A 22,373-nucleotide genomic window follows, 5' to 3' on the forward strand; every position below is an offset into this window, starting at 1 on the left:
ATCAGAAACACACGGGAGAGGGGTGACTAGTCAATCATGGTACCTGGCGTTTATGGCATTGCTCTGGGCTGGACAGAGGGTATATGGGTGCGGGGCTTTGAAATGATACCACAGAAACCAAGTTATGATACTCGGAGATAACAGTAGTAATGAAGACTCAACTTTACAATCGACGTGCAGGATGGGCATATCTTTCTGTACGGTAGCTTACATTTGTAATTCACACAAGTGAGCCTACTTCTGGGCGAGAGGTAGGAAGGAGAGCGATGACATGTATGCTGGCAGCGCTAGTCACCGACACTGCACTGCCTCAGAAACCCACCAGTCCTGATGGTGCGTCCAGCACAGGATGTGTATGTTAATGCTCATCAGATAAACTCTCAGCTTTTGCAATGTAAACAGTGACGAAATGCATGATTATCTGATCTTATCAATCAACAGCCGATGCCGGGATACAAGTATCCTGGGTCGACATGTTTGATGTAGAGACAAACGCGGGGAGCGGAGTTCTAAGCGACGACAGCGTGCAGGGTCAGCACGTCGGTCGGAAGTCTTGTCTGCCGTGTGCACGGATTCATCGGAGTGATTTAGAGGCAGAACAAAAGGCCCCAATCTCACCCTGAATCGTAATGGACAAGCAAATGATGTGATGCCCTGAACACGGTCGAGCGATACAAAGTGCCTCACGGGATCTGAGGTTTACTGCAAGCTGTGGAAATGAAATGTCCCTCAAATGCCGAGTCTTTCTTGAACAGAATGAGGAGCCTCTGAGAGTGTGAAGCTGCGGCTGCTCGATCCCGTACCGTTTGAACAAAAAAGATAGTTGATAAACACTGATAAGGTCAGGTACAAGTAGTCGTGCTTGCACTTGCCCATACGTACCGTATTTGAGTGCAATCTAAGCCACATAATTGCGGCGAAGCTCATGTGTGTGACCAAGGTGACATTGAGAGCCTTGGGAGAGATGTAGACACAGAGAGAGAGAGAGAGAGAGAGAGAGAGAGAGAGAGAGAGAGGCTAGAGATTGGATTTGCAGAGGTGATTTCATCTCCCGAGTCAGGCGGGTCGGCTCTCTTAGTACACTTAATTAGTACAGTTCACTTGGTGACATGCATGTAGGAGGGTTCGGAGCAAGAGTAGTAATCCATTGTTATTAGTGACCTTTCACGAACCTCACAACAGTGGATTCGTTCCCTGGATTTCCCTACGGATATCAGTGTCGCTTCTCCGACAACATACTGTGCAGCCCCTAATAATAATAACAACACTCGTGAAAACAGCCATCCACCAACGACACCGGAAGACTGGACGATTTAAACAGGGAACAGCCCCGCCGGGCTCGTAACATCCAACAACGCCTATAACGCAACGAACAGCAGCAGCAGCAGCAGCAGCATCAGTGAACAGAGGCGCCCGTCATGTCGTCCTCGGCAGGAGGCGGCATCTTCAGCCGTGGAGGAGGCAGCAAGGACAACTCCATGCGCGGTCTCGTCTCTTTCATTGCCGACCTTAGAAATGCCCGCGCACGCGAACTCGAGGAGAAGCGGATCAACAAGGAGCTGGCCAACATCCGGCAAAACTTCAAAAAGGGCGCCCTGTCCGGCTACGACAAGAAGAAATATGTCTGCAAACTGCTGTACATCTACATCCTCGGCTGGAACGTCGACTTTGGCCATCTCGAGGCCGTCAACCTCGTCAGCGCGACAAAGTACAGCGAGAAGCAGATTGGCTATCTGGCCGTCACGCTGATGTTGCACGAGGAACATGAGTTGCTGCACCTGGTCGTCAACAGCATCAGAAAGGACCTGATGGACGTAAATGAACTGAACAATTGTCTCGCTCTACATGCAATTGCCAATGTCGGAGGCAGAGAAATGGGAGAGGCGCTCAGTGCGGATGTACATAGACTGCTCATTTCGCCGTATGTTTTTTTTCTTTTCTTTCAAGTCCTTGTCTCTTTCCTCTTCTTTTCTTACTCACTGACTGCAACAGCACCTCGAAGCCTTTCGTCAAGAAAAAGGCCGCCCTGACTCTGCTTCGACTATACCGCAAAGCGCCCAGCATCGTACAGGCCGAATGGACGGAAAGAATGATCTCCATCATGGACGACCAGGATATGGGAGTCGCCCTGTCGGTGACGTCCCTCGTCATGACCCTTGCCCAGGACGATCCGGAGCAATATAGGAACTGCTACGTCAAGGCCGCCCAGCGCCTCAAAAGAGTCGTTGTTGACCTGGACTGTCCAGGAGATTATTATTACTACAAAGTCCCGTGTCCGTGGATACAAGTCAAGCTGCTGCGTATGCTGCAGTACTTCCCGCCCTCCGAGGACACACATACCAGAGCCTTGATCCGCGAGTCGCTGCAGAAAATCATGGACAACGCCATGGAGATGCCCAAGAATGTTCAGCAGAACAACGCGCAGAATGCAGTGCTGTTCGAAGCCATCAACCTGGTCATCCACTTGGACACCGAACAGGAACTCATGGTCAAGATCTCCGCGAGACTCGGCAAATTCATCCAGTCGAGGGAGACCAACGTGCGATATCTCGGTCTTGAAGCCATGACTCACCTTGCTGCCCGCTCCGAGACGCTCGATCCCATCAAGAAGCACCAGCAGATCATCATCGGCTCGCTACGAGACAGAGATATCAGTGTCCGTCGACAGGGTCTTGATCTGCTCTACAGCATGTGCGACTCTACAAATGCTCGACCCATTGTCGCCGAACTCCTCAAATACCTACAAACCGCCGATTATGCTATTCGGGAAGAAATGGTCTTGAAAATCGCCATTCTCACCGAAAAGTATGCCACTGACGTCCAGTGGTATGTCGACATTTCCCTGCGACTCATCTCCATGGCCGGAGACCATGTCAGCGATGAAGTCTGGCAGCGTGTCATTCAGATTGTTACCAACAACGAAGAGCTCCAGGTCTACGCCGCCTCTACCATCCTTGACTATCTCCGCGCCGAGCAGTGCCACGAGACTCTGATCAAAATCGGCAGTTATCTACTCGGTGAATTCGGTCATTTGGTTGCAGACAGCAAGGGCTGCAGCCCTATCGAGCAGTTCATCGCTTTGCAGTCAAAGTTCAGCGCTTGCTCGCCTAACACACGTGCCATGATTCTGTCAGCATTTGTGAAGTTTGTCAATCTCTTCCCCGAAATCAAGCCTCAACTGTTGCAAGCATTCAAGACATATTCGCACACCTTGGATTCTGAGCTGCAACAAAGGGCGTGCGAGTATCTCGCCTTGGCTACCATGCCCACCGATGACTTGTTGAGGACCGTCCTTGACGAGATGCCACCCTTCCCTGAGCGCGCAAGTGCATTGCTCAGCAGACTCCACTCGAAACACCACAACACGACAGACAAGCGAACCTGGGTTGCAGGCGGTAAAGACGCAAACATGGACATCCTGTCTCGCAACAACACTCTGAAGCGGTCATTCTCAGCAGGGAACACTTTGACGACGACGCCGACCGGCAACGGCACCGCTCAGGGCGCCAACGGAAATGGCACCACCACTCCGGGTGGCATGAAGACTCCTGGAGAAGAGCTGTCCGGACTCGACTTCTTCAGTGCCAACGAAGCCAACGGTCAGAAGGCCCCCAACCTGGCTACCGCAACCCATCTGTCTCCAGGCTGGGAGCGCGGTCATGCAATGCTGCTGGCTCAACCCGAAGGCATTCTCTACGAAGACGGTCAGATTCAAGTTGGTCTGCGGAGTGAGTACCGCGCAGAACTGGGCTGCATCATCTTGTATTTCACCAACAAATCACCCTCGTCAGCACTCACTTCCTTCACAGCCACATTCAACAATCCTTCGTCCGACAGCTTGAAAATGGACGTGAAAAACCTCCCGGACACACGTATCGGACCCGCAGGCCAGACTATGGCCATGGTGATGATAGAGTGCCGTCGACCATTCACACAAGCACCCACGCTGCGCATATCCTGGCTTGCTGGCGCCCTGCAGGCTTTGACCCTCCAAGTACCTCTGGCGCTGCACAAGTATCTGTCGTCGGCTCCGCTCTCTGCAGAAGACTTCTTCAAGCGCTGGAAGCAGATTGGCGGCGCTCCGCGTGAGGCACAGAAAATCTTTGCTAGTAAAGATGTCTCGCAAGTGCCCACGAGGCGCATACTAGAGGGGTTCAAATGGGGCATCCTCGACCGGGTGGATCCGAACGAGAAGAATTTTGTTGCTGCATGTGTTTTGAGTATGAGCGAGCAAGGCAAAGTGGGATGTTTGATGCGACTGGAACCGAACGAGGGACAAAAGGTTTGCTTACTTCTTTTCTTGCTTCTTGACATACCAGTAAAGCTAAATTTTCTTCTGCAGATGTATCGTCTCACCATCCGCGCAACAGACGAAAGCGTGCCTCCAATCTTGCTTAAGATGATGGAAGAGAGATTGACGCTCGGCGAAGCGCCCTTTTACCCGCCGTAAAAGGATATGACACACAAACTGCTCTCTTTTCTTCTCTTCGACTCTGCAATTTGCAGATGGGATGGAAAAGAGGAGCAGAACGTCGAGAGCGAACAGGAAAAGGAAAAGCAGTGTACGAGGCGAGAAAATGGTGCATATACGCGTAAAAAAGCATGGAGACAGCCAAAAGCAAGCCCTGATCTTCATCTCCTTTTTGCTCGTCAGAGAAGAGAAGTCGTCTCAAGATCCTCGATCCCCAATTCTCGAGTCCATTAGAAAGCAAAGAAAAGAAGATATCAAGATCGAAGGAGCAAGACACAGAATGTGCAAACCAATTATCATTCCCTTTTCTCTTTCTTTTTCTGATCCCCGATTACTCTGTTATCCATCCATCAAGCATTCAATCTATCATCTAGCGAATCATCCAACCTGGCCACACACAAGTTCAAACTCTACCCCTCTCACCTTCTCCTTTCCTTCGCGGCCTTTTCTCTGTCTACTGTAAAGTAAACCTTGTACTGTACTGTACTTTATCAAAATCCCTCATAGTCGATTTTCCTGTTCGTTTATTATCTTGTTCGTTTTGGGGCATGTATGGGGTATACTGTAGTATTGTATGGTAGTACAGTGTAGTGTATGCGAAGACTGTGTATGATATCTCTCTCTCACAAGCACGAAAGTATATCGCGTCGTATCTTGTAGATCGTGTTGCAATCCAGATAAGATGGTAATTAGTGAATTACCGTAGCTTACTAGTACTAAAGGTAGAGTATGTATGCTTATAGATTTTACCTGCGCACTGCAGTAAAACATAACAACTGTAGTACAACTTTAGATACTTGAACAACAACTTCACTCGAACGAACAAAAAAAAGGCAGATGAATAGTATCTGAAAGGTAGGACGGAGACTTGGACTAAAAAGAGATGTTGGCTGAACGGAAAGGAAAAAGAAATTGAGGTCGTACCCGGAATCGAACCGGGATCACGAGAATCAGAATCTCGTGTGCTAACCATTACACCATACAACCTTGCTATTGTGGTTTGCGCTCTCCAACATCGACTATATACCTACCGTATAAGACAAGGTCATTCTGAGTCTTCTCATTTATAATGTCCTCAATCTTGTGTTGTGCCTAACCTCTGAAGAAGAGCAAGAACAAACGGTCAGGAAAAAGCATAGATTTATGTTCGGTCAATAATACACTTCTCTCTCTGTCTCTTGCTGTGATGACTAGACCTATCCTGTAATCGTATATTCGCTTGATATCTCGCCTGCCTGCCTCCCGAACACTATTGCCGCAGTCATCACCACCACCACCACCACCACCAGCACTGTGATGAAATGCCTTTACTGTCCATCCCTAGAATTTCTATTCCTTCTCTGCGCCACATATATCCTCCAGCGCCGCTCCTTATGCGTGTCTCCACGATACATAGCATGGATCAATAGTAGAAAGAAAAGAGCCTCAGATATTGGGACTCAACTGATCGTAATTGACGCAATTTTCCACGTTCTGCACACTCGCTTGGAAGAACTTGCGCGCTTCCAGTCCGGCCCAGACCTTGATCATGCTGAAGTCCACCGCTCCGCCCCGGAGAACGCCTGCTCCTCCTTGTGTTCCTAGTTGTCGAAGAATTGGTAAAGCGCTGTTTTTGGTCTGTGTCAGTTTGTGTTCGACGACAATAATCGCGGGCAAAGGAAAAAGAAGCACGAACAGGATGAGTGGGGATGGCGGCGAAGAGAAGAGAAGACTCATCCTCCGAGCAGCCAATCCTCAAACATGATAGGGGAGAGAATATTAACCCACCCGGAAAACAAATCCAGATCAGGATCTAGACTTCGTCCGATACCCTCCAGCAACAAGATGCTTAACACCACATTCACGAAATCACCTTCTAGACGGACGTGATGCCCGCGGACCATACTCAGCACTTCGTTCAAAATATCGCCAATCTTGATGTTTCCAAGAGCAAAAGTTCGAGACTTGACGCCTAAGACGAGATGTTGCATGCGCAGTGCGAAAACCTCCTTGTCGATGACTGCAGATGGCTGGCGACATCTTTCGATCATCAGATGACCAGCTTTGTATCCGTCAAACTCGGCGACTGCCTTGAACAAATCGAGGAAATTCTTTCGGTTGCTGTTGTTGAGCTCTGTCACTAGACCGGTATCAATGAAGATAAGCTGGGGTCGGTAACCTTCCTTGTCGAGTTGATTCAGGGTATCGTTCCATTTTTCCTTGTCTTCGTGGCCCTTGTGGGGTCGCAATCGGCTGAGCACTTCCTCGGTGACGTCGGGAGCGTTCTTGGGGTCGACCTTTGCTTTACGGGAGAAATGACTTTGGCCTGGAACATCGAGAGAAGCAGATTTGTAAAAGCGAACCATGATATTGCCAGGGTGCAAATCGGCATGGATGAAGTTGTCAATCAGTAACATATGCAAAAATGCATCGAGTCCCTCGTCAGCGATTTCTTTCTGGAAGACACCGCCGCCATTCTGTAGAAAGTCCTCTAACGGAATGCCCTGTGCGAACTCCTCAACGAGGACTTGTCTGGAGGTATATTGCGTATACGGATAGGGGAACCAAGCAGTAGTCCTGTCGCGGAAGTTCTTGCGGAAGATGGTCAGGTTTGCGGCCTCGATACGGAGATCAAGCTGCAAGCGCATCATTTCTCCAAATTGGTCTACTTCGTCGGGGAAAGAAAGCCATTCCATAGTGGGAACGGCGTTGATGATGCTGGCAAAGAAAGCCATAATCTTCAAATCTCGCCGCACAATCCTCTCGATATTTGGATGCAAAACCTTGATGGCAACGTAACTGGATGGCACTCGGACAGGAGTGGATTTGAGCGCGGTGTCAACGCCTTTACGAAGTCGCTTGCCCAGACTGGCTTCATGTTGCTCGAGTTCGGGGTCGATCTGGCCGGCCAACGAAGGATGCAGCTTGGCTTTGTATGCTTGTGCAATGGCACCGACACCTAAAGGCTTCTCGTCAAACTCCTCAAATATGTCCTCGAATGGCATGCCAAATGCCCGCTCGATGGTCTGCTTGGTGACTCGCATACTGTGGGCGGGGGCGTTGGAGTGGAGGCACGACATGATAGCACAGAGTTCAGTAGGGAAGATGTCAGTACGGGATGCAGCCCACTGGCCTAGCTTGATGAAAGCAGCCCCAGCCCTCTCCATAGAGGAAACAAGAAAGCCATACCACCAAATCGTGCCCCATCTCTCGCCGTCTTTCTTCTCGTCTCTCTTGCCCACCCAAATCACTGGGATGGTCACGATAACAGGCACAAAGATAATAACCAGATGCAGAAACCTCAATCCAGTAGCCACAGGCTCGATGATCCATGTGTCCAGGAAGCGCCATATGCCTCTACGGAATTTCTTGCTACTTCCTAACCAGGAAGGAGCCTCTTGGGCCAATTCTGCCCTCGAGGCTTCAAGCATGTGTTGTTCGCCCGTCTTGCCATCGTCTTGTCTGTCCTTTTCATCTTTACCGTCTTCATCGTGCTCTGATAGACGAAGTAACGCTGCTGGAGACAGAGCAGCGGCGGTTCCCCATAGTAGTGCCTTGCTGCCTTTGATTGGTGGCGGTGGCGGCGCGAAGGTGAAGCGGCGATGACGTGTGTTATTGTTGAAAGATCTGTAGAATTGGCGAGATGACGACTTGGAGAAAAAGGCTCGGAAATTCTGATTTAACCGAGAAGCAGTCGGTGTGGCTGCTCTCTGTGTCGTTCGTTGAGTGCATGTCTGCGCCAGGAGGACGGGGGCGCGCATCATCGATAGTGGAAGGAAGGAACGAGGAAAGAAAGGAAGGAGGGCGGAGGGTGTTGTTATACGACTATCGTTGGCAGTTCCAGTCCATTTCCTTTCGCTGTGAAATCTACCTGTTTCACGGTAGGATGTATTCAAATCGAATGGACTCAACAAAGCAATTGAATTCAAGTTGTAGTAATTGTAGCTAAACGTATAGATCTTATCGCTGTGTAGATGTTCCTGATCTTCCCCCCGAAATCTCTGACGTCATCGTCCTGTCACATGCGATATTCTGCCGCCGTTATTATAAGGATGACTTTTCGTATCCGGTGGCTGCTGGCAATCTGGTCTGCATCACATAACGACGAAAGAGGTTGTCAATGATATGACTGTGTATATACTCATGGACCGAGAACTTGCTCTTCTGTATACGACAAGGATCTGAACAGAATGAGATACTTGGAAGGAACTATGATCGGTACATCGCTCGGAAGAGACTGTTGTCCCTCGACAGCAACTTCTCCGGGCTATCAAACTCGACCAACTGCCCAGCATCGAACACAGCAATCTTAGCCGAATCAATGATAGTATCGAGCTGCATTCAAGTCATTAGCTTCTTGCTGTTTGAAATTATCCACGGTCTGGAAAGCTCGACAGTTAGACTTCACTCACCCTGTGTGCTACACTGACGATAGTGTAGCCCTGAAAGTGTTCCTTGATAATCCTCTGCACCAGGTTGTCTGTTTCGTTATCCACGCTACTCGTTGCCTCGTCCAGTACTAATACCTTGCTCTTGCGAAGCATTGCTCTGGCCAGACAAAACAGCTGCTGCTCACCCTGAGAGAGGGGCTGCTCCGATAGCATTGCATCAAGGCCGCCCCGAGTAGCCAAAGCCGACCAGACACCGACTTTAGTCAACGCTGATACGATGGAGACATCAGGCGCGAGACCATACGGATCTGCATTGGCGCGTACTGTTCCCGGTAGGATAAATGGATGTTGCGGTATAGCTATAAGTCTCTGACGGACTGTTTCGCGCGGGACGGTGCCGATATCTATTCCATCGATAGTGATACTGCCAGCACATGTCTCGATAAGACCAACTAGAGCAAGTAGCAGTGAGCTCTTGCCGCTGTAAAGTCACCCTGATCAGTCTCGGATATCGACCTCGTAGCTATTGATGCACTCACCTGCCACTTCGTCCACAGATTCCTATCTTCTGTCCCGCTTCTATCTTCATGCTGACATCTCTGACACATACTATATCCTTATCGTAAACCGCCGATGAACTCTAAACTTCTATTTTGCCCTTGTCAGGCCATGACTTCGGCGGCTCATACCTCTCATCTGGTCCGTGTTCGGAAGGGGTCGTCTCGGTGAATGTCTTGACTCTAGCGATTGCCCCTAGCGACGTCTCGAGGGACGTCCACGAGGTTACAACCGAAGAGAGCGAGTCGTCGAAGCCGAGAAGGTTATTTATCGCTACGCCTAGCAGCGCAGCACTGGTCGTACTATGCAATTTGACCGCGAGTGCCACCACGGTGACCGCTAGTGCAGTGACCATGAGATCAAGAACCAGGTTCAGCCAACGCTGTTCGCGAAGAAGCAAATAGTAAGGTCGTTGCGAATGATCCAGATTCCGTGCATGTAACTCTTGAGCTTGTTCTTCCCGGCGAAAGGCACGGATAGAGACAAGTCCATCTATAGCCTCCATGTATTGAGAGTAAAGTGGACTTCGATTCTCAAGGTCGAGGAAGCGGAGCTGACGACTAGTCCTGAGATACACTTTCTGGATACCATATATTGCCGCCAAGGTGAATGGGATAGTGATGGCCATGTACCCTGACCCAGTCGAAATCAGTCCCAGCTTGGCTATGCAATTGAACGTCGACGTTACAAAGCTGAACAAGGCAATTGGGAGTGCCAGATCCACCAAGCTCATGTCTTGACTGAATCGGTTCAGAGTGACTCCAGCATCTGTAGAGGTATGGAACGCTAGCGGCGCACTCATCACTGATCTCAGGAGCCTCTCGTGTAGCCGGATGGCCGACCGAGGCATGATCTCCAAAAACATCATCCATATGCAACAAGAAGTGAAGATTGTAGCAGCAACCGCAAGAAGCACGTAGACCGAGAGATACTTACTCAATTCCTGCCCGTTGCTGCTCGACCACCAGTTCAACCACACTTGGGGGAAGTTGTCCGTGAAGGCTGCGGTGGCCATACCAAGGAAAAACACAATCCAAAGCCAGTGGCTTATAGTCCGGAAGTAATAACCATAGGTAGTCAAATCTCCTGTTCGGCGTGTGAGGTCCATGAGTTTCTCGTCTGCACTTTCCTTGTTACCCCCAGTCCGAGACTCATCATCGTGCGGTCTAGCAGAAGCCTCGAGTCCGTCATCTTCGATTACCGTATGACTACTGAGCAGAGTTTTGACACGCACAGCATGGTATGGATTTGTACCTGAAATTCTCCTCTCCGAGGTCAGGACAATGACTTGATCCGCAAGTCCAAAGTACCGAACTGCACAATGACGATAATTTAGTGTCGACTTTGTACACTTCTCTCATCTTCAAGACTCACGTGAATGTGTAGTCATAATCACTGTTGCGCCCATCCGTCGAAGTAATCCATTGGCGGATAATAGCCGTGAACTAATTATGCTTTGTGTCTTAACATCCAGTGCACTAAAAATATCATCCAATAGTACAATGTCTCTTCAAGCGTAGACTGTCCGAGCTAGTGCCTGTGATATCGTTGAGCCATGTAAAATTGTGAAAATTGAATAGAAACATACCACTCGCTGCCTCTGTCCACCAGATAGAGTCAAGCCTTTACTACCCACGATGGTGGCATCTCCTTTAGGCCAAAGAGACAAGTCTCGGTCCAAAGCACAGGCTTGAATCACTGTACTATACCACTTCTCATCTATTGGATCCTTGGATCGCCCACATATGTTGTCTCTTATAGATGCATTCCAGATCCACGAAGTCTGGCTACAGTACGAAATGTGCGTAGAGGCAACAAACACATGGCCAGATTCACAACCAATCTCGCCAAGGACTGCTTTCATCAATATCGTTTTGCCTGAACCCACAGGTCCAGTAACCGCAGTGAAAGACGCTGTTGGGACCGAGAAACTTGCACCAACAATAGCAGGCCTGTGGGCTTTCATAGAAGGAATGACTGTGGCGTTCTCGAAGACAATCGCATTCAACTTTCCTGCGGGATTTGCAGTGAGACGAGTCAACTCGATCATAGAGCTCTCTTGGCTATGATCGCAAGGAGACAGTGCTGGCGCTTCGGTTGTCATTCGGTGCGATCGACCGTCCTTTCTAACATCTGAAACGAGATAGATCTGAAGACGCTTGAAACATCCTTGAACAGCCGCAATTTGAGGAAGTACAGCAAGTAGTTTAGCCGCAGGCGTGGTGACAAGGGTGATGATGCTCAAGGATGTGAAGACTTTGACGGGTGTCAACGAGTCTTTGCCTTCTATCCTGGCCTGAACAGCGAGCTCGAGCTTCTCGGTCAAACCGGATATATTGATCTCTTTCAGAGAGACAAGCATAGATGATGTATTCTTGACTCGATGCTGGATAGCTTGGTTCCATTTCTGCTGGTTATGTCCTATAGTTTTGGCCACCAGCGTCTGCCCGGCAACGCAAGCTGTAAAGCATAAATCAGCTTGGTTTGCAACCAGTACAAAGTCTTAGACGAACCGAGTACGACTACCAAGGGCACTATACATATTGCTCCGAGCTGTAAGTCAAGTAGCCAGGTTTCAATTGCAATCTCGATCGAGCAAGCCCATATCTCATTGATGTTCTCAAGGAATTCAATGATATTGTCGACATCTAACAGGTAACATCAGAGTCCATAGTTCAAAGCAGGATGCTGGCGCCGATGGCCTGGCTGAATAATATACCGGTGCTCATGAGCGTGAGGGCCGCGTTGTCTGCACAAGAACTCTCCTGCAGGATCAGAGTCTGGTTGTATAACAACGAAATCATAGCTCCTCGGAACATAATTGTGACACGGGCGAAGCACTGCTTGAAATGTACAGTGCTCATCTGTAATCTGATTCAGCACAGGAACCTGAACTATCGTGACACGACCTACTGCGACCCCAAAATATACCAAGAAGGCAGCCCCAATTAGACCATAGGCATGACTTTCGATACGATTGTCTGCTGATTTTCCCATATAATCAATGGCAGAAGTTATCAGGAATGGCTGGCAGAAGCGAAAGCCTATCATGCACAGTCGAGGGACGACTGCAGCAAGCAGGTTCCGTCTCAAGCAACCCATAACCCCGATTGGCAATGCGAACTGGCCTCTCAGTTGAACTGCAGATTGTCAGTAGGCTTATGCAAGTCACTGGTCTGAACGATGTCACCTCGGTTATCCCAAGCGTCCTTAATGCGCTTCGCTAATACCTCTGCCTTGAGGTTTTCATCAATGTCATACAGATCGTTGCTTGTCATGAGAGTTCGGGACCCCTTGAAGAAGAGGCCGTTGAGCCACCAGACAAAGCTGAGATTCAAGAGGCCGCTACTGGATTCTGGCGGGTAAGTACAATATGGTTGTTTGAGGTAAGACACTTTTGAGCGTGATTTGACGACCAGCATCATCACCCTGGTCAGAATACTCGCAATCTGGACTGAAGCAATTGATCTGATGTCTATCAACCACAGAGTGCGGATTTGGGCGGCATCAAACACGATAGAAAAGACAAGATAAGCAGCCAATAAAGACGAGGGTCTCTTGGATCTAGTGTCTTCAACATATGATAGTCCTAATATAACCATCGCACTGACAAAAGACAAGGCCACAGATGGTACACCTGTATGTGTCGGCTTGCTGGCCAAGGTACACCATAATGCCAATAAACTTAGCTGTAGAGCGGCGTTCAAGGCAGCGGTTGTCTATGACTTTGATGAATATGTGATTATCCTATAGAGCACAGATCAACACATATGGCCTTGAGAACATATCGCTTGTGGTTAATGGTCTTCAATTGCGTCTTCGAAAGCCTTAACAATCTTGGGGGAACAAGCAGAAGCAAGAGAACAGACGGGAGGATAGACAGAATAGATTGTTCGAATGTAAGAGTGAGATCGAAGCCTCTTGCGCAGCTTGATGGTCCGAACTTTTCCTCAGAGCAACGATGAACGGAATGCAGCATGGACATTAGACTGTCGGCCATGTTCATGACCAGTGCTAGAAACAAGAGAGTATGGAAGAATTGAAGGACTGGAATGGACGTCGCGGAGCTTCCATGATGGATGTGTACTGCATCACGTGAGGCTTCAATGGACTTATCTGTATCTTCACGGCTATCAGTAAAGACTTGATAGGAGCCTACCTTAAGGTATGTCAAGGTGCGAATTATGCATGCAGAATGCTTGCCTGACGCACTAGAGAAGAACAGTCGTGCAGCACACAGGGTAGACCGTGCCAAGCCGATATCTGGCATAGAGAGGCCCATGACAGCAGGACATTTGGAAAAAGCTCCAATAATATTTATTAATCTGCATGTAGGAATTGCTGAGTCTTGGAGGACAAGGTACTGAAGTATGGAAGTACTAAAAGATTTTATTGGGTATCAAATGTGTCGACAATCACAATGTCGAAAATGAAACGACTAACAAGGTTCGTCTCTCTAACCGCCCTCTAGATGCATTAATATGACATCCAACTTTCTCCCACGTTCTAATCATAGCGCTAGCCAAAGTGGCCTCATGCTGTTGGGTACGACATGACCTCTCCTCTTTCTATGCTCTCCCTCACGCCTACGCTACTTCCCCTACGGCCGAAGTTCCTTGGCTGTCTCTTCAAGAAGGCACCGACAGCGCCGAGATATCCTTCGTGTCGAAGGAAATATGCCTGTTTGGAACCTTTGCTCCAGAACTTGATGGCATAAGATAGTGTATGGATGGTCTGTCTATGGCCGCGGATGAAGCTACCACCAAAGTAGATGTGCTTGAGGTTGTGCTTTTCGGATTGCAAATAAGCAATTTGACCGATGTTGTTGCTAAGGCTTGTTAGCTGCTGCACACTCCCACTACCAGAATCGGAGAAACTTACGACACGGCATATAGCAAACTTCTGCTGATGTCCTGCGGATTGAACATTCTACCATCGCCGACCTCTGCCTCAACTGGTGTCTCAGTGATTTTTTGTTTCTTCTGATCATGCGTCTTCTCATCGGTCGTTTTTCCTTTACCCAAGTTCTGTCCGTCCTCGGCATTCCTCTCTGCCTCTCTCTTACGTTTGAATACTTTACCAAAAGTGCTAGCGATTGTCTTTTCGCTGAGACCGATCTTCTCATAACCCAAGCCCTCGCCATAGATATCACCAACAAGCAGGTCCACATTCCCATTCTCACCCTTGTCGGCCATCGCAAGCATTTGATCGAAGGTCCTGGCTCCTGTCAGAAGGCTCAGCAATCCCCAAAGAGTACCGCCTCCGAGTGAGGTTCCGCCGATTCGTTGGAAATTGTCTGGACCCGAAACCTTGATCATGGAAACTCCAGAACCTATGTTGACGAGGAGGTAAGGATAGACGGTGCGTTGCGATTCGATTGAACGATATTGGATCTGTTCTTCTTCGTCTTCATGAAAAGTGAAGACTTCGTTCGGGATCTCTGTGATGAAAAAGTCGAGGCCTAGTGCATAAGAACAGACAATAGGTCAGCGACAGGCACATGCTTTGCACCACACAAGGGTCACGCGACATACCTTGAATCAAGCATGTCATTTCATCTTCTCTGACCACATCCACACCCAATCTCTCCTTTATGCGATCGTAATATTTGAATGCGCCACCTCCAGTAGCCATAACACAAAGCTCGGATTCTTTGTTCCTCCTCTTACCATCTTTGGCCTGTGCCCAACCTTGACGCTGCTTGACCTGCAACTCTCGCATGAATTCTATGCATTGATCGATCCTCTCTGTCTCGAATCTAAGGAAGTGCAATCGTCCACCCCGAACGTCTTCAGCGGGAGCATCGTCAACGGCGCCTTCGAGGCCACTCCCTCTTCTCCCTACTTCCTGACTGAAATACACCACCTTTGCCAGACTCCCGCCGATATCCGCAGCGACATGACTGACAACGCTCGTATGATTGGGCAAACGGATGTCTCTTCGGTCATGCTCGTAGCCACCGTCATCTGATTGGAGAGTGTTCTGTTGTTCCGTCTCCGAATCCAAGCTCGCAGGTGAAGGAGGGGAAGGAGAGTTGTCTACGTGATCAATGATGTATGCGCCAGACACATTGATCTTGATTGTCGAGGGAAACAAGTCCATGTCTACATCGGTAGCCGAACTAGATACTCGACGCCGCTTTGTGGGTGGAGGGTTTGCATAAGTATCCGTCGTCGCTGAAGGGGGCATTTCCCTGGTTGATGACAGTCCAAAAGACCGCGCAAAGTCGACAAAAGAGGAAGGTGCGATGCAGACGGTGGGTTTTAGGCAAGTGCGCTCGTTCAAGAGGTGGTACAGTATGAACCTATAGACAAGACTGCGCAAGAAGAGTTTAAGATGCAGAAAGAGATTGAGCACGGAATATGAGTGTTTGCCAGTTGCTGAGAACAATCAAAGACACCTATGGGAGAAAGTAATATCGTTTTGGCCTCTGGGAAGTTGGCGATTGCGGAGCTAGAGCTGTGTGGGGTAACTTAAGCTCCTACCTCCGGAAAGGATGGTTCGGTTGAGATTGTCCCTTTCTGTTCCCTTTTTGTTAAATTGTCGCGTGCAATTTCATCTTTATTTCTTTGTCCAACGAATCGTACGATAAGAGAAACAAATGGAATGAGACAAAGAGACAGCAAGACAGCAGGAATGGGATACAAGTGAAAGAAAGTGATTATTCTGCTCATCACGAGTCACGGCCAAGGTGGGCGTGAGACCATGAACTGCTTGCCTTGTCCAACGTATGATACTGTTTTTTAACCGCCGGCTCTGTCAATTCTCGGACCTCAAAGTGGACGTGGGGCTTGGGCCGAGGGGCAAGTCGCAAATTGCCCCTGTCCACCCGCCGGTCCGACAAGCAGTAGTGCCAAGGGGTTCGGGGTGAAGCTTTACCTTCCTAAGGTGTTCGTATCATTGCTTGGTCGAGTACACCCATCGACCGAGTCAACTCAGAGTGTGTGAGAGTGCTCATGGTAGTACCATGTGGACAGTCCTCTTTGACCGTATGGTTGCTTCTCAGACTGATGCCGTACACCTAGAGCTCGAGATGAAAACAGATAATGTGTTCCGAGGACAGGACGCTTGTGAGCATGACAACCCGCATGGCATTCGTGTTGCATAACGTACCTTCATGTCTCAGCCTTTTTATCAGTAGCAGGGTTCCTGTGCACTGTCGCGAACGACATCTGCCGCGATTGGCGACGAAGATATACACAAGGCAGCTGTATGCTGTGGTCTTGCAGACTCCGGCTGTACAATAATAGACCATGACATGGAGGAGTGAAGTCCACGTTTCGAATGATGTGGGTACAGTCGTAGTAGTCATGCAACATCCATACAATCGCACGCCATACTCCGTGATAGCGTCATCCTTGTGAATGGCATACATAAGCCTGGCTTCAAAGTGATGGACTATGATCAGTGTTGCGAGTAGAGACCAGCATTGTCACAGTGTCGCTCGATGAAAACGACTCGGAATGGAAGCTGGAAAAGCTGATACAGAGAAGTTGTGCAAGGTAAGGTAGCATAGGTACTACATCACTTCTAGGTGAGCTGATAGCAGCCGCCCTTGACACGTGTGACTTCCGGATATCTGCGAACTTGAGATGCCCAACATGCCAGCCTTGCCAATGCACCTGCACCTGCACTTGCACCTGCACCCGCTCCTCGGTACCACCTCGCTTAAACCGGGGTCTGGTATAGCGTTAGAATCCCTGCTAGATACTTACTCAACTTGAACAAGGTATTTAATATATGCAATATCGGCTACACCTTCACACGAGTTCGATGGAAGAAGGCTGGGAAACTCTATCGACATCAGCGTCTATCCTTGGATTCCTCTACCAAGGAGTGTTCATAGACATGTGTCGTTGTCTCTGAAATATATAGGCCATCTATGAGTGAAAAGGTCACACTATCCTCCGATATATGCCGCATCGCATTTTGATTCTAGCAGACCATTGTCGAAAGCTACAATCAGTCACATCTGCGGCCGACTACAAAAAGACAAAGATGCAACAACAACAGCAGCAGCAGAAGATATGGTTCGCCCTTCCCAGGGAGATCATGGAGCTTCAACTCTCCATGATAGATCTGCTGACAGCCATGTTTCCCGAATGGCACGAACTCGACATTGACCCCTTGACTGTATCTCTGATCGAACAGCTACAAGCCTGGTGTGAAGATGAGAAGATGACCCCTTCATCAGGTGTACCGCCATCATTATCGTTGGCACTGAACCAAACAATCCAAAATACCGGCTACACTGATCAAGCCGCTGCGACTACCGGACACTCGATCCAATTAAACATCACAGTACCTCTTCAATCCGAGGATCCAGAGCCCATGGATGCACCACCACTCAGAATCACAGTACGTCAACCAGATTGGATGTCCAAAGCCGAAGTGGCGGAACTAAGCACCGGATTGCCGAACGACGACGTCTTCGCCGCAATAGAATATATTCGCGAGCAAGCCCCGAGGTATCTGACATCCTACTTATCCCCCGCTCACTCCGGCGCAAGTGGCCGTGGCAACGAAAGCAGAGCTACGGACCCAACAGGCCCGTTAACACGCGTGTGGTTCTATTTCCCTTCACTCAGCACGCGCGAGAAGCGCAATGACCTCGTGAACAACGCGCCGCACTACAATCTCACAGGGTTTGTGCTCGCAGGCAAGCCAGGGATGCTGTGTCTCGAGGGGTCATCGGCGGACATCGACGCGTACATGAAGTTCATCAAGACGGAGTCGTGGGGCGACATCCCGAGCTATCAGAAGAAAGTCAGCGAGCGCTACAGAGAGCAAGGCACGGATGTGACGAGGGTGTTCGATGGCATGCAGGAGATCACCGATTCGTTGGGGGAGAGACGTGGCGAGAGGGCTAATCGAGGCGATATGAAGGCGCTCGAGGCTTGGCTCGTGGGTATGGGCTTGGGTGAGGCCTTTGAGCGGGTGATCATGTAGACCGGTTTCTGCAATCGTTGTCGCAGTACCGTTCTCACTAATAGGGCATCCGAGCGGCCCTGGCAATCATCTCAAGCATCGAGAAGGCGAATCGAAAGCAGAACAAGGGAGAACGAATCATATTCCATGCACATATACAATCGACACAGTTGCTGCAAGAAATATGGATATAATCTGTAGTATTTTGATTCAAGCAGTAAAACGAAAGGAAAATCCTATACAAGGGCGTGAGTGATCTAAGATCCGAAGAACGCTAACTTCTTCCACCTGCCATTACTTTGCAACCCCACCCCAAGCCTCCCCACACATCCCCCGTCCAGTTCTTTTTCATTGATCCAAACGAAGGGAAGAAGAGCAGACCGAGAAGGCGGAAGGAAAAAGAGGTGGCATTTGCATACACATTTGGCTGCTCAAAAACACTTCCGGGGATAACGAGTCTGTTAATCTTTTTGGGTTTATCTTCTCTCCTCATCTTTTCCTAAAAGTTCAGACCGCTGGGACAAGCAATTGTGCGCGACTTATTATACATGACTGTGGGAGAAAGACAAAACAGCTTGTACTGTTCACGCCATCGTCTTTCTCAACCAACCAAAAGCAGAAATAACATCAATAACATCCCAATTACAACAGGAGGACTGCGGCGACGGCACCGACAATGACGCTTCCAACAGATCTGGCACCCATCTTGGCACCAGCACCGGCGTAGATCGAGGAAGGTCCAGCGGTAGGGGTCTGGCCTGCGCCCCAGGTAGAGGCGAGGGTGGTGGTAGGAGTGTATCCAGGCATGCCAGAAACACCAGTACCAGAAGGAGCGGCACCACCGACTGCACCGACGACGCTGCTGCCAGCAGGAGCGGCAGGAGCAGTGGAGACGGCAACGGCAGGAGTGGTCGAAGCAGAGACGGTAGCAGGAGTGCCAGCGCCGAGACCGACGGAAGGAGTAGGCTGGCCGTTAGGTCCAACAACGGTGGAGGTGATGAACTGAACTTGAGGCACAGTGAGGGTGGTGTGGATAGTGGTGGTGGTGCTGGAGGAGGGGGATGGTAGCACCAACGCTCTCGCCGGTCGAGTAGGTGACAGGGACGGTGTAGACGCTGGAGATGGTCATGGTGGTCATTGCGGAGGTGGAGGCCTCAGCAGGAGTGGTGGCAGGAGCCGAGGCAACACCACTGAGGGCGCTGGTGACAGTGGTACCGACGGCGACAACGGAGGTCGAAACGACGGTGCTGCGGGCGGGGCAGTTGGTAACATCAGCGGCACAGGATGTGATGGTGTTGACCATGGTGCTGTAGACAACGACGGTGGAAAGACCAACGGCAGGGGCAGTGACAGGTGCCGAGGAGCCAACAGCTCCGACCTCGGTCGAGGATGGGGCAGGGGCAGAGGCAACAGGAGCGCTGGAAACAGTCACAGTGGTACCAACAGCAAAGACGCTGGTGGAAACAACAGTGCTGCGTGCGGGGCAGTTAGTAACATCAGCAGTGCACGAGGTGATGGTGTTGTACTGGGTGCTGTAAAGAGTAGCGGTGACAGGGACAGCAGGAGCCGAGGTGACAGGCGCAGATGAAGCAGGAACAACAGAGCTAGAGCCAGTGACAGCATCAACCTCGGTGGAAGAGGCAACAGGAGCGCTGGAAACAGTGACGGTGGTGCCGACAGCGAAAACACTGGTGGATATAACGGTGCTGCGTGCAGGGCAGTTGGTGACATCAGCAGCGCATGAAGTAATGGTGTTGATCTGAGTGCTGTAGAGAGTAGCAGTGACAGGGACAGCAGGGACAGCGGGAGCGGAGGTGGTGACAGGAGCAGCCTCGGAGGAGGGAGCGACTGGAACTGCAGTGGAGATGGTAGTATGGGTAGTGTAGGTGGTAGGGACAACACTGGGGGTGGTAAGGACGATGGTCGATCCGGAGGTGGTCAGAGTGTGACCGACAGGGCAAGTGGTGACGGTGGTCTTAACGACATCGGTGACATAGACAGTCGACTGAACAGAAGCAGGAGAGCTGGATCCGACAGCACCGACAAGGGAGGAGGAGGGACCGCTAGCAGGAGAGGTGGCAGCAGCGGGGACAGTGGTGGTGACAGTGCTCTGGGTGGTAACTGCGGTGGTAATAACGGTAGGAGCAGTAAGGACGGTAGTGGAACCACCAGTGGTCAAAGTCTGGCCGACAGGGCAAGTGGTAACAGTAGTCTTGACGACGTCAGTGACATAGACGGTAGACTGGACTGAAGCAGGAGAGCTGGAGCCAACAGCACCGACGAGCGACGAAGATGGGCCACTGGCAGGCGATGTAGCAACAACGGGAACGGTGGTGGTGACAGTGCTCTGAGTGGTGATGGCTGTGGTGATGACGCTAGGAGCAGTAAGAACAGTAGTGGAGCCAGCAGTGGTCAGAGTCTGGCCAACGGGGCAGGTAGTAACAGTGGTCTTAACAACATCGGTAACGTAGACAGTCGACTGAACGGAGGCAGGAGAGCTGGAGCCAACAGCACCAACGAGGGACGAGGATGGGGCACCTCCGATGGCAGTAGCTGGGACAGGAACCTCAGTCGAAACGGTGCTCTTGGAAGTAACAGCGGTGGTGATGACGCTAGGGGTTGCGAGAACAGTAGTAGAGCCACCAGTGGTGAGGGTGAAGCCAACAGGGCAGGTGGTAACGGTGGTCTTGACAACGTCGGTCACGTAGACGGTGGATTGCAGGGATGCCGAGGTCACGTTAGCAAGACCAGCGGGGTGAGTTGCAGCAGCACCAACGAGAGAGCTAGGAGTAGCAGCAGCTCTGCAGGAGGAGGGCATAGCGGTGACGAGAGCAACGTTGTTAGGGATGTCCTTGGCGCAGATACCGACGAGGTAAGAAGCAGCCGAGCAGGTGTATTCACCACCCCACGAGTCGAGACAGTCCATGACGCTGGGAATGAAGTCGGGAAGCTTGCAGAAGCAGTCAATGTCGGAGGCGTCTTTGCACTCGGTCTTGTGAAGCCAAGAAGCCAAACAGCTAGGAAGGACACCGGGGCAGTTTGCAGACGGAACGGAGCTGCTGGAGGAGGCAGTGTATGAGACAGAGCCGCTGGCAGCAGGGAAAGTCTTGTTGGGAGCGCCAGTAGGGAAGACGCCGTAGCTGGAAGCAAATTGGCCGGAGAACACGACAGATCCGACAGAGGATCCGACAGAAACGACAGGCACAGCGGGGAAGCTAGCAGTGCCGTTTGCAGGGAAGCCGCTGGGAGAACCAGAGACAGGAGAGCTTGCGGTGATGGGGGAAACCTCGGAGGACGAAGTAACGCCACCAGTGGGGAAAGAACCACTGGGGAAAGCGACACCACCGGTGTGGCCAGCAGGGAAGGGAACAGAGGCGGGAGAGCTGGCAGTCACAGGGGAGACCTCAGAGGATGAAGGTACGCCGCCAGTGGGGTACGAACCACTAGGCATGGCAACACCACCAGAGTGTCCAGCGTTGCCGAAACCACCGAGAGAGCCAGAGCCACCAGTAGAACCAGAACCACCGTAAGCACCGGAGCCACCAGTAGAACCACCAGTAGAGCCGGAGCCACCAGTAGAGCCACCAAGACCAATGGAACCAGAGCCACCAAGGCCGATAGAACCGCCGGTGGAGCCACCAGTAGAGCCAGAGCCGCCCATGGAGCCAGAGCCGCCAGTAGAGCCACCGAGACCGATGCCAACGCCAACGCCGCCGGATCCACCAAGAGAACCAGAACCACCAGTAGAGCCACCGAGGCCGACGCCAACGCCAACGCCGCCGGATCCACCAGTGGAATCAGAGCCACCAGCAGAGCCACCGAGGCCAATACCAACACCGAGGCCGCCAGAGCCACCGAGGGAACCAGAGCCACCAGCAGCGCCGCCGAGACCGACAGATGCAGAGCCAGTAGCGGATGCAGCAGCGCCAGTAGCGCAGCCGAAGCCGATGCTGTGAATGTTAAGAGAGCAACCGCCCTTGCCAGAGCTGACGGATCCAGTAGGTTGGCTGAAGACAACGGAGGTAGCACCACCACATTGGCTGTTC

General features: G+C 50.8%; 6 protein-coding genes across 7 annotated transcripts; 2 read left to right on the top strand and 4 right to left on the bottom strand.

Moving 5' to 3' along the window:
- Positions 1–1,418: 1,418 nt before the first annotated feature.
- AAFC00_006013 (uncharacterized protein) lies at positions 1,419–4,450 on the top strand (the record flags this gene model as incomplete). The annotated part of the gene is made up of 3 exons (XM_069345896.1): positions 1,419–1,921; positions 1,993–4,282; positions 4,343–4,450. 3 exons carry the CDS (start codon positions 1,419–1,421, stop codon positions 4,448–4,450), a joined length of 2,901 nt encoding a protein of 966 aa, XP_069198103.1.
- Positions 4,451–5,896: 1,446 nt separating this feature from the next.
- AAFC00_006014 (uncharacterized protein) lies at positions 5,897–8,214 on the bottom strand (the record flags this gene model as incomplete). Of its 2 annotated transcripts, none has more annotated exons than XM_069345897.1 (2): positions 5,897–6,077; positions 6,239–8,214. In XM_069345897.1, the coding sequence occupies 2 exons, from the start codon at positions 8,212–8,214 to the stop codon at positions 5,897–5,899; spliced, it is 2,157 nt and encodes a 718-aa protein (XP_069198104.1). The 2 variants fall into 2 exon arrangements, with proteins under 2 accessions (XP_069198104.1, XP_069198105.1); XM_069345898.1 differs by having other exon boundaries at positions 6,239–8,211.
- A 445-nt stretch (positions 8,215–8,659) lies between these two features.
- AAFC00_006015 (uncharacterized protein) lies at positions 8,660–9,430 on the bottom strand (the record flags this gene model as incomplete). Its single annotated transcript, XM_069347824.1, has 3 exons — positions 8,660–8,785; positions 8,863–9,322; positions 9,381–9,430. 3 exons carry the CDS (start codon positions 9,428–9,430, stop codon positions 8,660–8,662), a joined length of 636 nt encoding a protein of 211 aa, XP_069198106.1.
- Positions 9,431–10,909: 1,479 nt separating this feature from the next.
- Positions 10,910–13,001, bottom strand: AAFC00_006016 (uncharacterized protein; the record flags this gene model as incomplete). Its single annotated transcript, XM_069348293.1, has 6 exons — positions 10,910–10,936; positions 10,988–11,859; positions 11,913–12,047; positions 12,119–12,263; positions 12,313–12,539; positions 12,590–13,001. 6 exons carry the CDS (start codon positions 12,999–13,001, stop codon positions 10,910–10,912), a joined length of 1,818 nt encoding a protein of 605 aa, XP_069198107.1.
- Positions 13,002–13,932: 931 nt separating this feature from the next.
- AAFC00_006017 (uncharacterized protein) lies at positions 13,933–15,588 on the bottom strand (the record flags this gene model as incomplete). The annotated part of the gene is made up of 3 exons (XM_069345899.1): positions 13,933–14,227; positions 14,281–14,860; positions 14,934–15,588. The coding sequence occupies 3 exons, from the start codon at positions 15,586–15,588 to the stop codon at positions 13,933–13,935; spliced, it is 1,530 nt and encodes a 509-aa protein (XP_069198108.1).
- A 1,809-nt stretch (positions 15,589–17,397) lies between these two features.
- AAFC00_006018 (uncharacterized protein) lies at positions 17,398–18,348 on the top strand (the record flags this gene model as incomplete). The annotated part of the gene is made up of 1 exon (XM_069345900.1): positions 17,398–18,348. One exon carries the CDS (start codon positions 17,398–17,400, stop codon positions 18,346–18,348), a length of 951 nt encoding a protein of 316 aa, XP_069198109.1.
- Between the last annotated feature and the right edge of the window lie 4,025 nt (positions 18,349–22,373).

This window comes from Neodothiora populina (genome assembly GCF_041146345.1).
Source record: "Neodothiora populina strain CPC 39397 chromosome Unknown canker_contig_6, whole genome shotgun sequence".
NCBI classification, from domain to species: domain Eukaryota; kingdom Fungi; phylum Ascomycota; class Dothideomycetes; order Dothideales; family Dothioraceae; genus Neodothiora; species Neodothiora populina.